Source organism: Sceloporus occidentalis, unplaced genomic scaffold, assembly GCF_023333645.1.
Source record: "Sceloporus occidentalis isolate IW3139 unplaced genomic scaffold, rSceOcc1.0.p SCAF_43, whole genome shotgun sequence".
Taxonomy (NCBI): Eukaryota; Metazoa; Chordata; class Lepidosauria; order Squamata; family Phrynosomatidae; genus Sceloporus; species Sceloporus occidentalis.
Window position 1 is genome coordinate 7,279,525 of NW_028317023.1, and position 19,054 is coordinate 7,298,578.

General features: G+C 40.4%; 1 protein-coding gene across 3 annotated transcripts in view; it reads left to right on the top strand.

Moving 5' to 3' along the window:
• The window catches only part of LOC149289826 (interleukin-1 receptor accessory protein-like 1), a 496,443-nt gene that overhangs the window by 128,726 nt on the left and 348,663 nt on the right, over positions 1-19,054 (top strand). Inside the window, exon 4 of one of the 3 annotated variants that reach the window (XM_089490310.1) lies at positions 6,765-6,792. The exons of the other annotated variants lie outside the window; for them this stretch is intronic. Within the exon in view, the coding sequence (XP_089346436.1) occupies positions 6,765-6,792 (28 nt within the window). The remainder of the gene's footprint in view (positions 1-6,764; positions 6,793-19,054) is intronic. 3 annotated transcript variants of the gene reach the window in all.

The following is a 19,054-nucleotide window of genomic DNA, read 5'->3' on the forward strand; positions in this document are numbered from 1 at the left end:
TACACTGACACACAAACCCACAATAACATCATACGCTGACACCCACTCACATGCTAACACCAAATAGTAATACACATATGCTCATGCTTACACCATACTCTTTACACACCAGGTAGTGGGCATGGCTAAACACTGCTCCCCAGCCCAGAGAAAGACGAGAGTGACGTGGAGACCCAGGGAAGATGCTTCACCCAGAGACTCCAGGTCAAGTTCTTAGTTAAGGCCAGTACCAATTGTAGAGCTTCTTTTGTTTTAGGCCTCATGATTTACACTAACCTATTGAAGTCTAGAATTCCCACCTTGTACAGTAAATTGTTTATGGAATTGTTTAATTTATCCTGTTTATTAAGATTGCCAGCATTTCACATAATTTTTTTTTTAACCCCTTAAGGACAATGGGCGGTCCCTAAACCCATTGAAAACGATGCATTTGGAGCCCGTACATGTACGGGCTTTGTCATTAAGGGGTTAATTTTAATTATCACTCACATTACTGTAAGTATGAAAGTAGAATTAAATAGAGAGTAGGGTATTTTTTCTGTATTTTCTTCATAATCTATAATAAAAGTGTTTTTCTTTTCAATGCTAAATTTGAAGACACACGAGGCGATTAGCTCTCAAATGTAGCAAGTTGATAAATATTTATATCTCATATGTCCTTTCATGTGGAATCTGGGTGAATGCATACATTAAAATACTTTATGATGATCTCGCATAGCTAAGAACTCATTGCTTTGTAAATCCAGAGAAAAAAGGGATCTTAAGTAAAAAATGAGACAGCAAGGGATTAATATGATGGCAAATGCACACTTTAAAGCATGCCACTTTAACAATATATTTGGGGTGTTCCTAAATGTCACAAATGGAATCGGTTTATGAGAAAAAATATGCATAGCTTTGCCTTATTTTAAAATATGTTAATGGTAAACATATATTAAACCCAACACACAACTAAATACATTAAAATACATAACACATACTGTATTTCTTCTGCATATGCAGCATAAATAGTGCTTTTCTTATGCAGATTACAATAGCATTTGCAAAGAACAAATCGTGACATTTATTTACAAAACACTAACAAAACTTGGAAAAAATGTCATAATGCCCAAAATGCAGTGCTTTATGTGTACGTGTGCGCAAAGTGTGTTTAAATTTTAGAGCTATTGTTGTTTAACAAAGGTTTTGCACATTTTCACTACAATGTTCATCTTGCAATCTCTATTTCTTACTATATTGTTCATCTTAAGTAAATGTCCTGAAGAAGAAGTATAACCAAGGATAAATTATACCGGTATATATAGTATGTTGAGAGCTATGAAAAGATGTATGCCTCCATTTTTCTAAATATAAAAGATCCAGAAGACTTGGCTAAGCTACAACTTTCCACTGAATATGGCTTAGTCCACATATGCTACTGGTGGCCACAAAAAAGGGAGGCATCAATCTTTTGCTTCTAGGGCATGACACTTATTATCAATAAATTATATTCAACAGTATATTTTACTCTAATGGTAATTGGGCATTTTGCACTCTTTGGTTTAACCCCTTCAATCCCCTATAGACGTACCGGGGCGTCCAAAAAATGCCCACAAAGAAACCCCTATGGACGTCCCGGTAGTCCAGCCCTTCGTGCAGCGTCAGGGACACATCGTTTGATGTGCAGCGTCAGGGACACTGTCGTTTGACAGCCTGGACTTCCCCCTGGCAGCAGATGCCGGCATCGCCGGCTTTCTGCTGCCCGATTTCCCGTAACAGCTTCCGGCATGAAAGCCGGTAAGCTGTTACGGTTGAAAGTGCCCGATCGCACGATCGCTCAGTTGCAAACGCGCGATTGGGCATTCCCTTCCGGGTTACGTCACTGCTGACGTAACCCGGAAGGTCATCGGAGGACAGGATATCCCCTGCGGTGATACCCTGCCCTCCGATGAGGCACAGAGACGCTGCGATCTCTATGCAGGTCTGTGAGGACCTGCATAGAGATCACAGTGTGATCGGTGCAGGGGGATCGCGGGGAGGGGAGTGAGAAACCATCTCTCTCACTCCCCCTCCCGTCCTGAAAGAGGAAAGCAGAAAAAAAAAAAAGTTAATTCATTTGAAAAATAATATTAAATAAATCATTAAAATAATAATATATATAATACAAAAAAAAATTATAATGTGAGCTTTGATGTCATTGTGACATCACTGGCATGTTAAGGAGGTCCCTAGGAGGACCTCTAACCATTTCTGTGTAAAAAATATATATAAAAAATAAGAAAAATGTAAAAAAATTAAAATTAAATTTTTTTTAAAAAAAACTATATAAAAAAAGATAATAAAAAAATTATTAAAAAACCTTACTTCCCATTGCCCTAGCATAACATCTAGCCTGTATAACCCTCCTCCCCCCGTTCACAACCCCCAAACCCGTTAGGCCATAGGCATAAAAATTATACAAAATTGTACACCTTATAGTATGCTCCCTGGTGCTGGGAAAGTCTGGAAAATCTATATAAATTAGGTATTTCTGAAATCAGGAGACCTGAATTGATAAACTTGGAGGGGATTTTCCATCACTTTACCTAATTTTGTGAGGATTCAGAGGGAAAATGTAAAAAAAAATTAGTTTAATTTTCTAATCTTCGCTAGTTTTTACTAAATTACTCATTCTAAATTTTCAGCTAATCATCCAACTATGGTATCAAACGAAAGCTCTATCTCTCCTTGAAAAAACAATATATAGTTTATATGGGTACACTATTCACAGGAAAAGAGAATCATCGCTAAACCGACATACCCCAAAAATGTCAAAATTGCTCTGGGCTTTGAGGTACCAAAAACCCCTGGGATTGAAGGGGTTAAAAAACAAACAAACAATGCAATGAAATATATTGTAATTGTCAGACCATGGAGGTGGAGGGCAGCTGCTGCAGCAGGGCTACACCATCTACATCAGAAGTACTTTAATATGTCTTCTTCCTTAGTGGGGCTGTCAAGAACAGTAAACTATTCTTTTAAGTAGCTATGCTTTGTAGTGGTCATTACAAATAATTTGGGGGTAGGGATGACCCCCCCCCGTATACATTCAATGAAAAAACTGGGCCAACGTTTATAGAATGACTGATAGTCGCCTGGATACTGAGCAATTACTGTGAATTCACAAATTATGATGATGTCTTAAAATGAAAAAATTTTACGTGGTGTACGTTGGTTTGGCATTGTATATTCCCATCATTTTAATGTAATGGAACAGCTAAACTGTTATTATTTCTTAAAATGTGTTTACCAATCATCTTAATGTATCCTAATTTGTTTCAAATGAATTAAGACGCAGCTGTAATCTTATCCTAAATCAAAGCATTACATTATCACTGTATCAAATTCAAATTCCGTACTCCCTATTCTATACACACAAATAGAAAGAATTAACATTCAAATATATTACACAAAACCCTGTTATGAATTTCAACGTCATCTCCCAAGTCAATGGAATTTTAACCTTTCCTCTAGAAACAATACATTACAATGAGGTACAACTAGCCAGGTTTTCAAAAGTACCTCTGTTTATGCTCATATTATATGCACAAATTGATGCTTTTATCAGGTATTGCTTCGGTAGTTGAATTTATAATCCTAAAATAAGGGCATTCCCATTAGGGTTTCCGTACAGGCCCTTTTTTCCAGGATACATCTAATTTTAAATGGTGCTTAGCTATCTAATGTAGGATCTAAAAACCCGACCAGGGACTTTTTCTTTGTTACTTGAATTTATACATTTCACATACCGCAGGCTAGCACTATAGGTGGTGAGCAACCCGCAGGGCCAGACGAAGTGGCCTTGGAACTTTAAGGCCATTGGCATACATGCATCCACCACTTGGATATGTATGACTGCATATTACAATTCTGTACTTTAATCACATGTAGCTGCGCATATCCAGCCAGAAGCTGTACACTGAAGAACCCGACTTGGTGCCGGAGCAGCAGTATTAGTAAATATGCAGTGTCATTTTCCACTGGCCAACCAGACATTTGCCAGTCTGGGCCTAGCAAAATGTTCAAATTGGATGAGTCCAGGAAAAAAAATACCAGTGCAACAACCTTAATTCCCAAGGCTGGCTATCATAAGAACTGTGTTTTAACACCTAAAGGTCAATATTTATGGTTTGAGAGGGATTTATTTCTAAATATAAAAGCCCAAGCTTGGCTAAGCTACAACTTTCCACTGCACTACAAGAGGACACTGAAACATGTGTGTGATGTTGCATATGGCTTAGTCCACATAGGCTACTGGTAGCCCCCAAAAATGGAGGCATAAATCTTTTGCTTCTAGGGCATGACACTTATTATCAATAAATTATATTCAACAGTATATTTTACTCTAATAGTAATTGGGCATTTTGCACTCTTTGGTTTAAAAAACAAACAAACAATGCAATTAAATATATTGTAGTTGTCAGACCATGGAGGTGGAGGGAAGCTGCAGCAGCAGGGTTGCACCATCTACATCAGAAGTACCGTATTTGCTCGATTATAAGACGAGGTTTTTTCAAGAGCAAATGCTCTGAAAAACACCCCTCGTCTTATAATCAGGGTCGTCTTATAATCAGACCTCAAATAGGTCTGATTATGAGACTAAGATCCAGATCCCCCGCAACGATGCAGGGGACCTGCATCCTCCTGTGTTATGCCCCCCACCCCCAATTTACCGGTGCTTCTGAGTCCCCGGTGCTTAGTCCGGGCTGCGCGTAGAGCTCTACACGATATAATCGCGTAGAGCTCTACACGATACAATCGCGTAGAGCTCTACACGATACAATCGCGTAGAGCTCTACACGATACAATCGCGTAGAGCTCTACACGCTTCCCGGACTAAGCACTGGGGACTCAGAAGCACTGGTAAATTGGAGGGGAGGGGGCATAACACAGGAGGATGCAGGGGACCTGGATCCTCCTGTGTTATGCCCCCCCCTCCAACTTACCGGTGCTTCTGAGTCCCAGGTGCTTAGTCCGGGCAGCTTGTAGAGCTCTACGCGATTCGCGTGGAGCTCTACATGCTGCCCGGACTAAGCACCGGGGGCTCAGATGCAGGGGACCTGGATCCTCCTGTGTTATGCGCCCCCCCCAACTCAGAAGCACCGGTAAGTTGAGAGGAGGGAGGGGGAGTGTTAAATGGGGGGGTGTAAAGCATTTATGGAAGCAGAGTGCTCTGTGAAATGCCTTTTAACCCCTTTAATGCCACTTTGCCTCCTGAAATGCCTTTTACCTCCCTATATGCCACTCTGCCCCATAATATGCCTTTTAACCCCCTAAATGCCAGAGTGGCATATAGGGGTATAAGGCATTTCTGGAGGCAGAGTGGCACATAGGGGGTCAAAAGGCATATCATGGGGTACAGTGGCATATAGAGGGTTAAAAGGCGTATCATGGGGCACAGTGGCATTTAGAGGGTTAAAAGGCATATCATGGGGCACAGTGGCATATATGGGGTATAAGGCATTTCTGGGGCAGAGTGGCAAGCCTGGGGGCAGATGTGCATAACTGGGGGGGCAGGTTGAAAAAAAAAAGGAAATAAAAACAAAATATTTTTCTCAATCATAGCTTTTATTAACAAACAATTGTTCACATAGTTTACATGAATTAACATTTACTGGTAAAACTTTTTTCCTATAGGGTCGTCTTATATTCAGGCTTTTTCTTTTTTTCATAAGTTAATATTCAGATTTTGGGGGGTCGTCTTATAATCAGGGTCATCTTATAATCGAGCAAATACGGTACTTTAATATGTCTTCTTCCTTAGTGGGGCTGTCATTAGAGTAAAATATACCGTTGAATATAACTTATTGATAATAAGTGTCATGCCCTAGAAGCAATTTTACTAGCATTTTGCCCTTACATCCTTCAGCCAATTTTGCTGGCATTATACCGCGAATAGCCCTTTACCCTAGAAAAGGTTTGGTTGTAAGTACATACTGTGCATTGTTCCAAATGTCAGGTAATCTAAATGATCCAGAACCTGTGGCTGGCAACATCCTCATATAGTGATTTTCATTTCATTTTGAAGCAAATGCAATTTCCAGTATTTGAAAGTTTTAGCAATGCACATAAACAGAAGTCAGAATTGGTAAAGACTGGAATGTATTTGTCCCGACCTATTTTTCTAGAGCTAAAGCTAAAAAGGAAGTCAAGGTGAAAATTCTTCATACTCTCACTCAGGTTTGCTTGGTACCCTTAAGTTTATACCCCACCAGCATACTATCAAAAACATTAATCTGTCAGTCATCATAAATAAATAAATAATAATAAAAAAGAATAAAACTGATTTATTAATTTATAGTTTATGGATTGGTAGCAATACTTGTCATACACGTTCCAATACATATTATATAAATAAATATATAAATATTATATTTCTTACTAAAAGACTTTGATGGCAACCATCCATCCCTTATCGTCTGTGCGTTTTTCCTGGAGAATACCCCTTCCGATTAGTATATGTAGATTTGTTACCGTTTTGCTCATTGTAGTATTTATTAAGGTAAGCATTATGTTTCAGCAATAACACTTTCAACATAGATTTGCCTCTATAGGGAAGCTATAACCACAGCTGCGTTTTCTTTGCAAATAGCTTTTGTGATTACAAACATTAGGGTTTTCATAAGGTGAAGGACATTTTTGTTGCAAATTACGTCCCATCAATCAAAATGCAGAGTGCACATCCACTGAAAATACATCTGCAACTAAATTTCCAGGTGTATACGCATCTTCAACAAAGGCTAGAGATCAGATTGACTTTGTGATCCTCAAACAGTCTTGCAAATGAATCACTGTCAGCGCGGTAATAAGTGCTGTTGCAGCATTACATTTTAAGGGGAGGCTATTTTATTAAAGGGCCAGATGAATGTATTGGAAGCGCTGGTGTAAGTATGCACTCAAAACATTAAAATTAATTTAGAAATCAACCAACATACAGTTCATTCATCGCTGCCCTGTGCCTTTAAATGTTTGTGTTGTCTATTTTGCAAATGTATGGGTAGGAATCTCCCAAAAAAGCATTTTCCTGCCATGCAGGAGATATGTTCAGCTGAGCACAATTCCCTGCATGTGACATACTCATCTCCAGCATTGGCTTGGAGAATGACGTTGGGTTTCTGAGCAGGGATCTGATTGGGTCCTGCAACATGCTTCAATCATCCTCCCTCGCTGGCATTGTGCACTGAGAAGTGATGTCATTAATGGGTGCGCAGTGTCCATGAGGAAGGATGATTGTCACAAATCATGGACCATGGGACAGCTAAGAGAAATGAACCAGTCAGAATGCTGGCGCCCTGGATCAATTGTGCACGACCCCTCAGAATCCCGGTCCCTGGAGCAATTCCTCTGTGTGCTCCGCCAATAAGGTATGTCTTTTTTCAACCTGTGCTGCAACAAGGTAGACATTGGTGGACAAGGTGGAATAAGCCAAAAAGTCTGGCAGCTACAGTTTGAGGTTGATAAGTGTCAATTACGCACTTGGTAGGTAAAAATCCAAAGGTAGAATATACCACAAGCAGACAATGCAACAAAGCATGGGGAAAGGAAGCGAGATGCTGAACTATATAGCTAAAGCATTAGCAGCAGAAAAAGATTCTTTGTTTAGACCTAACCTAGAATATTGTGTAGAGGTCTGGAGACTGGATGGGCCGCATGGATCAAATTTTATGTTTCTATTAGACTTGGGCACCAGGGGGCTCTTCGTGTTCGTCTTCGTGCTCGTCTTCGGCAAAAAAAAACAACTTCGTATTCCGCGAATATTCGCCTGGTCCTGTCTTCTCTTCGGGCGAATATTCGCGGACACTCTTCGTGCTCGGGTTTTCTTCGTTTTCCCCGGTTAAGGGGTTAAAACGGGGTTAAAGCCGCTCTGGCGCCAGGAGTTTAAATGTCCGTATGAGCAACTCTATTGGTCGTCAGCAGGGGGCTCATCTGCCATTGGTTGATGGCAGACGAGCCCCCTGCGGGCGACCAATAGGGTCGCTCGTACAGACTGTTATACTCCAGGTGCCGTAATTGTTCGGCAGATCCCGCTGGTCTCCCTGTTCTATCATTTATTAACTGATAGAACAGGGAGACCAGTGGGATCTGCCGGGTAAGTTGCAGCATTGGGATTTTAAAAGTCTGTACGAGCGACTCTGTTGGTCGCTCGTACAGACTTTTAGGCTCCTGGTGCTGTAACTTACCCGGCACATCCCACTGGTCTCCCTGTTCTATCAGTTAAATGTCCGTACGAGCGACCAATAGAGTCGCTCGTACGGACATTTAACTGATAGAACAGGGAGACCAGTGGGATGTGCCGGGTAAGTTACAGCATTGGGGTTTTAAAAGTCTGCACGAGCGACTCTGTTGGTCGCTCGTGCAGACTTTTAAAACCCCAATGCTGCAACTTACCCGGCACATCCCACTGGTCTCCCTCCCTGTTCAATTAATTAAATGTCCGTACGAGCGAACAATAAAGTCGCTCGTACGGACATTTAACTCTGTACAGGGAGGGAGATGAGTGGCATCGGCAGGGTAAGTTGCAGCATTGGGGTTTTAAAACCCCAATGCTGCAACTTGCCCTGCCGATGCCACTGGTCTTTAACTAATTGAACAGGGAGGGAGACCGATGCCACTGGTCTCCCTCCCTGTTCAATTAGTTAGTCTGTGCCGGGTTAAATGTCCGTACGAGCGACCAATAAAGTCGCTCGTACGGACATTTAACTCTGTACGGGAGGGAGACCAGTGGCATCGGCAGGGTAAGTTGCAGCATTGGGGTTTTAAAACCCCAATGCTGCAACTTGCCCTGCCGATGCCACTGGTCTTTAACTAATTGAACAGGGAGGGAGACCGATGCCACTGGTCTCCCTCCCTGTTCAATTAGTTAGTCCGTGCCGGGTTAAATGTCCGTACGAGCGACCAATAAAGTCGCTCGTACGGACATTTAACTCTGTACAGGGAGGGAGATGAGTGGCATCGGCAGGGTAAGTTGCAGCATTGGGGTTTTAAAACCCCAATGCTGCAACTTGCCCTGCCGATGCCACTGGTCTTTAACTAATTGAACAGGGAGGGAGACCGATGCCACTGGTCTCCCTCCCTGTTCAATTAGTTAGTCTGTGCCGGGTTAAATGTCCGTACGAGCGACCAATAAAGTCGCTCGTACGGACATTTAACTCTGTACGGGAGGGAGACCAGTGGCATCGGCAGGGTAAGTTGCAGCATTGGGGTTTTAAAACCCCAATGCTGCAACTTGCCCTGCCGATGCCACTGGTCTTTAACTAATTGAACAGGGAGGGAGACCGATGCCACTGGTCTCCCTCCCTGTTCAATTAGTTAGTCCGTGCCGGGTTAAATGTCCGTACGAGCGACCAATAAAGTCGCTCGTACGGACATTTAACTCTGTACAGGGAGGGAGATGAGTGGCATCGGCAGGGTAAGTTGCAGCATTGGGGTTTTAAAACCCCAATGCTGCAACTTACCCTGCCGATGCCACTGGTCTCCCTCCCTGTTCAATTAGTTAGTCTGTGCCGGGTTAAATGTCCGTACGAGCGACCAATAAAGTCGCTCGTACGGACATTTAACTCTGTACGGGAGGGAGACCAGTGGCATCGGCAGGGTAAGTTGCAGCATTGGGGTTTTAAAACCCCAATGCTGCAACTTGCCCTGCCGATGCCACTGGTCTTTAACTAATTGAACAGGGAGGGAGACCGATGCCACTGGTCTCCCTCCCTGTTCAATTAGTTAGTCTGTGCCGGGTTAAATGTCCGTACGAGCGACCAATAAAGTCGCTCGTACGGACATTTAACTAATTGAACAGGAAGGGAGACCAGTGGCATCGGCACTGCCGATGCCACTGGTCTCCCTCCCTGTTCAATTAGTTAGGGGTTAACTTTTTTTTAAAGGGTTAAGGGGCCGTGCAAGTGAGCCTATTGTTCGCTAGCACGGCCCTTTAACCTATGGATTTCCGCTCCCGTTAACCCCTTCGATGCTGTGTTAGATAACGCAGCATCGAAGGGGTTAACGGGAGCGGAAATCCATAGGTTCGCTGTCAGGGGCTACAAAGACCCTGCGAGTGAGCCTATTGGTCACCTGCAGGGTCTTTCTCTGGCATCAACCAATTGGTTGATGCCAGAGGAGGTCCCTGTAGGCGACCAATAGGCTCATTCGCACTGCCCTGTAGCGTGACGGCGAACCTGCGGATTTCCACTTCCGGGAACTGCCGCGATGCCGCGAAGCCAAGAAGCCAAGACAAGGTAAGATGAAGGGGGGGAATGGTAGACGAAGACGAAGACAATCACGAAGATCTTCGTGGTGTGTGTCTTCGTCTTCGCCTACGTTTTACCGCCGCCGTCTTCTCTTCGGCGTGTCTTCGGAACGAACACGAAAACGCACTCTTCGTGTTCGTTTCCATGTTCGCCCGAAGACGAATGCACAAGTCTAGTTTCTATGCTCTACACATGTTGTATAACCTGTGACATACATCTGTGGTTTCCTCTTTCATCTGTTTTTTCACCATTGAATTTTAATATAGTCATGTCAAACATAGGGTTTAAACAATAGAAAATAAAACAGTCCCCTATTGTATATAATACGTTCTATAAGAGTAAGTGCCACAGCTGTGTTTCAAAGGGCTGAAGAGTACATATGATATTTTTCTAGAAGTATTGAAAAACAATATGCTGTACTATCTTCATTTTCGCAGCAATGTAACACAGAAGGGGTATTGATTTGACATAGTATAGATCCAGGTGTTTTTACTCTGGAAGCATTACTTTCCATTTGCCTTGTAATTGCAGTATGTTATTTTAATTGAGTATATTGACTCACAATTGAATAATTTGATCTAAAGAAATTTACTCTCTGATTAGCAAAGACGGTCTCTACTTTTATAAGGGTCATTATACTGATTTTCTCTCTATACAGTATAATCACATTTTTATACACGTCTAATAGAAGTGATTGGGAAAACTTTGAAAAAGTTAAAGTTTTTCAAATTAATTAATTGATTTGAGCTCAGGTCACCTCAGTCCTACGTGGCAGTGCAAAGTTTTAGTGAAGAGGATTTTTCCTTTTTCCTTTTCAGTCAAAGGGTCTGTTCCCTACAGTATATTTGCGTATGTAGATGAGTTGTAAAAAATTAAATATACCAACTGTATTGCAAATGAAAACATTGTTCCATATTGTAAAAATTACCCTTGGTACTTAAGATTTTGGAGTGTCAAGCTTGTATTTGTGAGACTTAAAGATAGATAAGCAGACTTGTGGTTCCTTAATTAAATAACCACTGGCTTCTATAGTTCTGAGCACCAAAAGATCAGGGGCTGGAGCCCATAGCAGATTTGATAGCAGTGGAGTCTGCTTTAGGAGTAGTCATTGCAGACACTGCACACACACACATTTATATATATATATATATATATATATATATATATATATATATATATATATAAATTCATACACATATACAAATATTTCCAAAACGTTTATAAATGTACAACCAACACATTCCCATTTTAACTCTTTAATATGTGTATAAGGACTTTCCCCAGAACCCAGATTACACCAACAGGACTTGCCTAGATTACATCCACTGGATTTCCACACAAGCACACTCTTTCTCCCCTAACTCATAATCTCTCCTCTGTCTCATGATATCTCCCCTTTATGCCCATCTCTCCCCTTTTGTGTTATGCCCCTTCATTTACCCCTTTTCTATTTATCACTCCACTATTCTTTGATCCCCTTTTTCTCATAATCTATTTTATTTCTCTTTGTCTAAACTCTCCATTTTGCTCTTTATTTCTCTTCAACTTTCTCTTTATCTCTCCATTTTCTCAATATCTCTCCAATTTCTCTCTCCCCTTTTTCTTTATCGTTCTTTGTTTTCTTTATCCTCCTACATTCTTCTATATATGTTATCCTATTTCTCTCCCCTTCCTTGTATCTCTCTTTTCTCCCTCTTCTCTTCCCCCCAGTAACTCACATATGCACTGGCACACATTTTTATACACACTCTCACATTTGCTCACACACATGCACACAGACTCACTAACACACACTTAAACATACACACCCATGCTCACACAGACACATAGACATCCCGTTCTCACACAAATCTACACACCCATGCCCACACACACTTACACATTCATGCACACAAATAGACATTCTTGCTTACAAACACACATACACATCCATATTCACTCACATACATAACTGTGCTCACATACTTACACATCCGTGCTCACACAGACATTCATGCTCAGAAAAGCTACCTAACTCCCCGCCAGAAAAAATTGACATTTTTAGGGGACCCGGCTCCACCATGGCTTTCCCGTGTACACAAATGCATGCTTTAACTCTAGAGTCTCTATGTGGGACTATGAACTTGAGATTTGGGGCTTCAGTAGCCTGCCCCAGCCTTACTGAAGGAATTTGGTGAGAATGGTTAGTGTTCATGTTCGTTTTTGGGAAAAAAAATATTTGTATTCGAAGAACTTCGTCCAACAATTTTGTTTTTGTAACTCCCATTTGTTTGTCTGGGTTGCCAAGAAATAAACCCGTAGTTGAATTCAAGTTGCGAGATTCTCCTCTTCTTAGTAAAATTAAAATGGCAGCCATGGGAAATTATTTTCATATTCCGCATATTCTTTTTCTTTTTTCTTTTATCTAATGTTGCATTTGTTCGTTATGTGGACAAATGGACATAACAGCAAAATTCGCCACAAAAACACATTCCAACAAAAACGAAAAAAAAGGCAGCCTTCAGCCACACTTTCCAGAGCTAAAGGAAAGTGAATTTATTTTAGGATTGCGCAACTCCAAATACGTTTTTTTCACATTCATACGCCCATATTCATTATTTCTACAGTTTGTTAAACTATTAACATTTCCTAAGCCAGTATTTCTATGTTTTTCCATTTGCAAATAATCCGATTTAGACGTAGAAAACAAAGAATTCTCTCCTGTGATTTTTCACTTACAAAATTATGAAGAATACAATGAAATTGGTAGGGCAGTTGTATCAAAATTTGCATGGAGGTCAAGGTTGATTGTGATTAAGCAATCACTTTCCTTGACATGAGATCATTACATTTATGAATCATGGCTGGTTTTGTACAATGCCATCTCTGGACTGCAAAATGAACAGGTTCATAACTGTCATTACCTAACAGATGTGTTCATTGATCTTCCCTGCAAACAGAAGGCTTGAAACGGGTATGCAGTTTTCCATGCAAGTTAGCGCTAATTAATTTTGTCCACAAACATAGCTTTATTGTATTAGTTTTTCACTTGCAATACCAATTCTACATTCATACCATTTCAGACATGAGCAGAGGTAATTTTATAATTTGCCATTTGTAAGATTAATAAGGAGGTTAGTGAAACCAAAATTGTCAGTAAAGGAAAAGTTTTGATGCTTGAGTATTCCCAACATTCTAGGCTTGAAAGGAGGAATGGCTACATATTTGCCTCTTATCTCTTCTTATCGGTAGCTATGAGGCACTGAGCCATTTGCGTACTACAAATGTAGTGTTGGAGGCCCCAGTGGCACTAAAGGAATTAACGTGCGTGTAGTTCACCTAGTGTACATGGTTGAGTTTTTCAAAGTAAGACAGTTTGACTAAAAAACAGTAAAATGTTCACCGGTGGTGGCATATCCTCCCTTGGCAGACACATACACATGTATATATATTTTTTTTCTTAGCAGTTGTCAGCTGGTCAGCAACAGTTTAGTGTATCATGTCAAAAAGTAACACTGATGATTTCACCTCAGTGAGCATGACCGTTTCAGGACTTTGTTTTGATAAATATGACATGTCAGTTGCAGGCACATAGTTTGGACATGCCTCATAAATAATTATAGAAACCAAAGTGACTTGAACAAGCATATGACAGCTTACTAAATCTGGGTTCTACTCCCAACACTGAATTTTGAAATAACCTCAACGTTAAGGAATAATGGGTTTTTGGTTAAATATATAGTACGTTATTATCTTGGCAATATGCATCTCATTACTGATGAATAACCTTTTTTTGCAGGAGAACATCAAGTAGGAGATTCATTCTCAGCATAAAAAAAAACATAAACTTCACATTTCTAAGTAGGTTTATAGTCACACACTTCGTGGTATATCAGTTAAAACAATCAATAAAATAAAGTCTCAACATCCCCTATAAAATACCGTATTTGCTCGATTATAAGACGACCCTGATTATAAGACGACCCCCCAACATCTGAATATTAATTTATGAAAAAAAGAAAAAGCCTGAATATAAGACGACCCTATAGGAAAAAAGTTTTACCAGTAAATGTTAATTCATGTAAACTATGTGAACAATTGTTTGTTAATAAAAGCTACGATTGAGAAAAATATTTTGTTTTTATTTCCTTTTTTTTCAACCTACCCCCCCAGTTATGCACATCTACCCCCAGGGTTTACACTCTGCCCCAGAAATGCCTTATACCCCATATATGCCACTGTGCCCCATGATACACCTTTTAACCCTCTATATGCCACTGTGCCCCATATTATGCCTTTTGACCCCCTATGTGCCACCACTCTGCCTCCAGAAATGCCTTATACCCCTATATGCCACTCTGACATTTAGGGGGTTAAAAGGCATATTATGGGGCAGAGTGACACATAGGGAGGTATAGGGCATTTCAGGAGGCAGAGTGGCGTATAGAGGGTTAAAAGGCATTTCTGGCGGCAGAGTGGCATTAATGGGGGTTAAAAGAAAATGCCTTATGCCCCCCATTTAACACTCCCCCTCCCTCCTCCAAACTTACCGGTGCTTCTGAGTCCCCCGGTGCTTAGTCCAGGCAGCGTGTAGAGCTCTACGCGATTCGCGTAGACAACTTCCGCTCTACGCGCTGCCCAGACTAAGCACCGGGGACTCAGAAGCACCGGTAAGTTGGGGGGCATAACACAGGATGATCCAGGTCCCCTGCATCTGAGTCCCCGGTGCTTAGTCCGGGCAGCGTGTAGAACTCTACGCGATTTGCGTAGACAACGTCCGCTCTACGCGAATCGCGTAGAGCTCTACACGCTGCCCAGACTAAGCACCAGGGACTCAGAAGCACCAGTAAATTGGGGGGGGGCAGGAGGATCCAGGGAGCATCCAGGAGCATCGGGGATCTGGATCTTAACCTCATAGTCAGACCTATTTGAGGTCTGATTTTAAGACGACCCCAATTATAAGACGAGGGGTATTTTTCAGAGCATTTGCTCTGGAAAAAACCTTGTCTTATAATCGAGCAAATACGGTATATTACAATCTATTTCATAAAATGTATCAGTGAAAATGACTTTAAGCTTTTTATACAGGTTTAAATTTTTATATAATGGAACACAGAATACGATAGAAAAAACCTCAAAAATGTATGAATGTTTTTCTATCAAGGGTCGCTCTTTATTTACCTAGGCCTGAAAGAGTGAAACTGAATGATTCACCAAAGCTTATATGAGAATATACTAAAGACATGCGGCATCGGAGGTACTTGAGGACCAAAGCTGTGAGACTTTGCATTACTTAATAATGGTTATTGATACAGGTCTATGCAAACACATTAATGCATTTGAATACTTAGATAAAATACTACAGTTTTGAGAAATTTTAATACTTATAGTATTCTGGCATACATGCTGTTATAAAAATGTTTTGTACAATAATTCATTAATTTTTTCTTATCAAGCGTTTTCTTTGTCATTTTTCTTCAATGATCTTAAGGGCACATTTATAATGATCCAGAGGGATAATGGAATTAGTGCCCTTGCTAAATACAGCATGGTGGATAAATAAGATTACCACATTGCCACTGAACACTGAAAAGAAACGAACTAACTAACTAACTAGTTCTTAAATTCCCATTGATAAGAAATATAAAAAGTATAATAATTTCATCAACAAATAATGTTAACATTAGTTATAGTTTAATAGATTGAAGTTGTTTTGTTTGTTTTATTTGCGAGGGGCTAAATTAAAGCACATCCCCAAATCCAAATCCAGGTGAGTTTTAACCAGTGTTTATGGTGGACTGCTGAGTACAATTAAACTACATAAAAAATCAAAGCCAATGGTGGCTGAACAAATCTACATTTCTTTAGGGAAATATGTTTTCTCTCTAGCAATTTCTTCACACGGACTTTGAATTTTGTCTACCTATCATATCTTAGCTAAACACTGAAATTCATCTTTTACAATTCATCTTTACCTGAATTGATAAGTCATTGGAATTGGCCTTTCAGAGGATACATTAAGAACCATAATATTATATTTTTACTTAAATCACTGCAATTTGTCATCTCCAAGATTATACCAATCACTCATCCTTTTGATCCTAAAAATAAGTCTCTTTTAAAGTTCAGATGTGTCAAATGTATACAGAGAGATGTATAATATGGATGATTAATATGTTACATAGGTGACACGTACAAGACAATTTAGATCTGAGACGATTCTAAGCATTGCCTGGAGAAAGACAATAATTAATTTATAGCTCATGTGATAACATAATCTATACTTGAAAAGATTCAAGCATGCTTTGCAGTATATTATGGAAATACCCAAAGGCTTTAATTTATTAAAATAAACAAAAAACCACAATGTTGTGATTTACTATGGAATCCTAACCAGTAATTTAGATGGAACTGTAAACATGTGGAAGGTGCCAATCGATAACCTAGTACGTTAAGTATTGAAAATAAATAAAGAATGACTGTTTGTTAAAGCCTCAACTACAACGTACCATGTGCTTGTTGGCTTTGAAGACAATATCATACCATTTTCAATGCCAGAGGTCTAGACAGCCCTCAGAAGGCTTGGCCAATTTCCATAGTTTTTGCAGTAGTTATATTTAAATGATGACCTTATACAGTTTTTGCTGTACCTAGACATGTATATAAAAATATCCATTTGATAACTATTGCTGTTAGCGGATGTCTTACAAAGCTCATAGATGTTTTGGAGATATAGCCACTAGCAAGCATAGCAGAACATTTGCAACCAGGCATGTCATATTGATCTGAAAGAAGAAAGTCAAGTCCAATGTTTATAGAAACACATTTCTTGAATCTGTAGAAGGAACTGCTAAGGTCTTGAAAGCTTAGGCAACTCTACAAAGCAAGATATACCGTATTTGTCAGCGTATAACATGCACCTTTATAACTAAAATACGAAGCTGAAACCCTACCTGCGTGTTATACACCGATGAATCCTAGAGCTGCACTATTTGCAGCCATGTCTCCCTCACTTCTGGTCCTGGGCAGGGCGCGTGTTATACGCTGGTGCGCGTTTTATGCCGGTGCGTTTTTACTACAACACTCTGCATTTTATTTTTCTGAAAAATAGTTCCAATGTCTTCAAAATTTTTTGAAAGTTGACATCTCTAGTTAATAAGCAATCATATATGCCCTTTATCAATTCAAGATGAAAAAACCCTGCTTAAAATATGTTACATTAAATCAACGGGAAATCAAAATTGTATCAGATGCTTTAAGATGTTATAATTCATTATTTTCTTCAAGTAAAGTCCTTAGTACATTACAAGCTTCCAGTCTATGGGGTCCTGAAAACTTGATGTTTTATGTATGTCAAGCATGCTCATTTTATTTATGAGCCGGGAACTTAAATTACGGAGGCCAAGAAATGATATTCTCTCTCCTAGGAATTCCTCTTTTGATTTTAAGATTTTTCCTTAGCTCCCTAGCTCTTCTCTTTTTTTTTCTGTTTCACTTCTGTAATGTCATCCAACACATCAAAAGCTTCATTACACTGTAATACACTTACCACATACTCTTTCCTGCAAAAAAAGATTCACTTGTAACAAGTTGCACTGAAAAAAAATCTGCATCTTTTCCTATATTCTCTCTTTATCTATACAAGTGTAGACTCACTTTTTATTTATTCATCCAATGGCCGGTAGAATCTTCAACATGCAATCATCTTTTTCCAAGCAGAAACAAGAAGTATTTCTGGAAAACATTGAAAAAACCCATTAATATGGTTTGGTTGTGTGACTGAGACAAGATAATTAGTGTATTTGCTCGATTATAAGACGACCCTGATTATAAGACGACCCCCCAAAATCTGAATATTAATTTAGGAAAAAAAGAAAAAGCCGGAATATAAGACGACCCTATAGGAAAAAAGTTTTACCAGTAAATGTTAATTCATGTAAACTATTACATTTTTTAATAAAAGCTATGATTGAGAAAAATATTTTTTTGTTTTTATTTCCTTGTATTTTCCAACCTGCCCCCCAGTTACGCACATCTGCCCCCAGGCTTGCCACTCCAATATGTCACTGTGGCCCATGATATGCCTTTTAACCCTCTATATGCCACTGTGCCCCATGATATGCCCTTTAACCCCCTATGTGCCACTCTGCCTCCAGAAATGCCTTATACCCCTATATGCCACTCTGGCATTTAGGGGGTTAAAAGGCATATTATGGGGCAGAGTGGCATATAGGGAGGTATAAGGCATTTCAGGAGGCAAAGTGGCGTTCAGGGGGTTAAAAGGCATTTCATAGAGCACTCTGCCTCCAGAAATGCCCTATGCCCCCATTTAACACTCCCCCCCCACACCCACACACACACTTACCAGTGCTTCCAATTTCCTGCTGTATACCGGGGCAGCAGTCTTCCTTCTGTCTCCCCCCCATTTAACACTCTCCCACCCCACACACACTTATCGGTGCTTCCAATTTCCTGCAGTATACCGGGGCAGAAGTCTTCCTTACGCTGCAGCCGGATGGAGGTGTGGCTAGCAGTGGGGGTTGTCTGCGTCCATCGCGCAGACCTTCCCCGACTGTCAGAGATCAGAGTTCCTCGCACCGGTGCCTGGAACAGGCAGCAGTATGGTTTTTTTACCAATTGTAATTGTCACGGAAGCCTCCGTGACTTGGGGGGCGCCTGGAGGTTGCATTTCTCATTATAGACGTGGACCCCAGAATTGCATTACATACTTCCAGCAGGCAGTAGCGGACACTAATTGCAGTGCAATATCTGGTTTCCTTGCTTGGATTTATGTTTAAGTCACCCTGTACCTGATT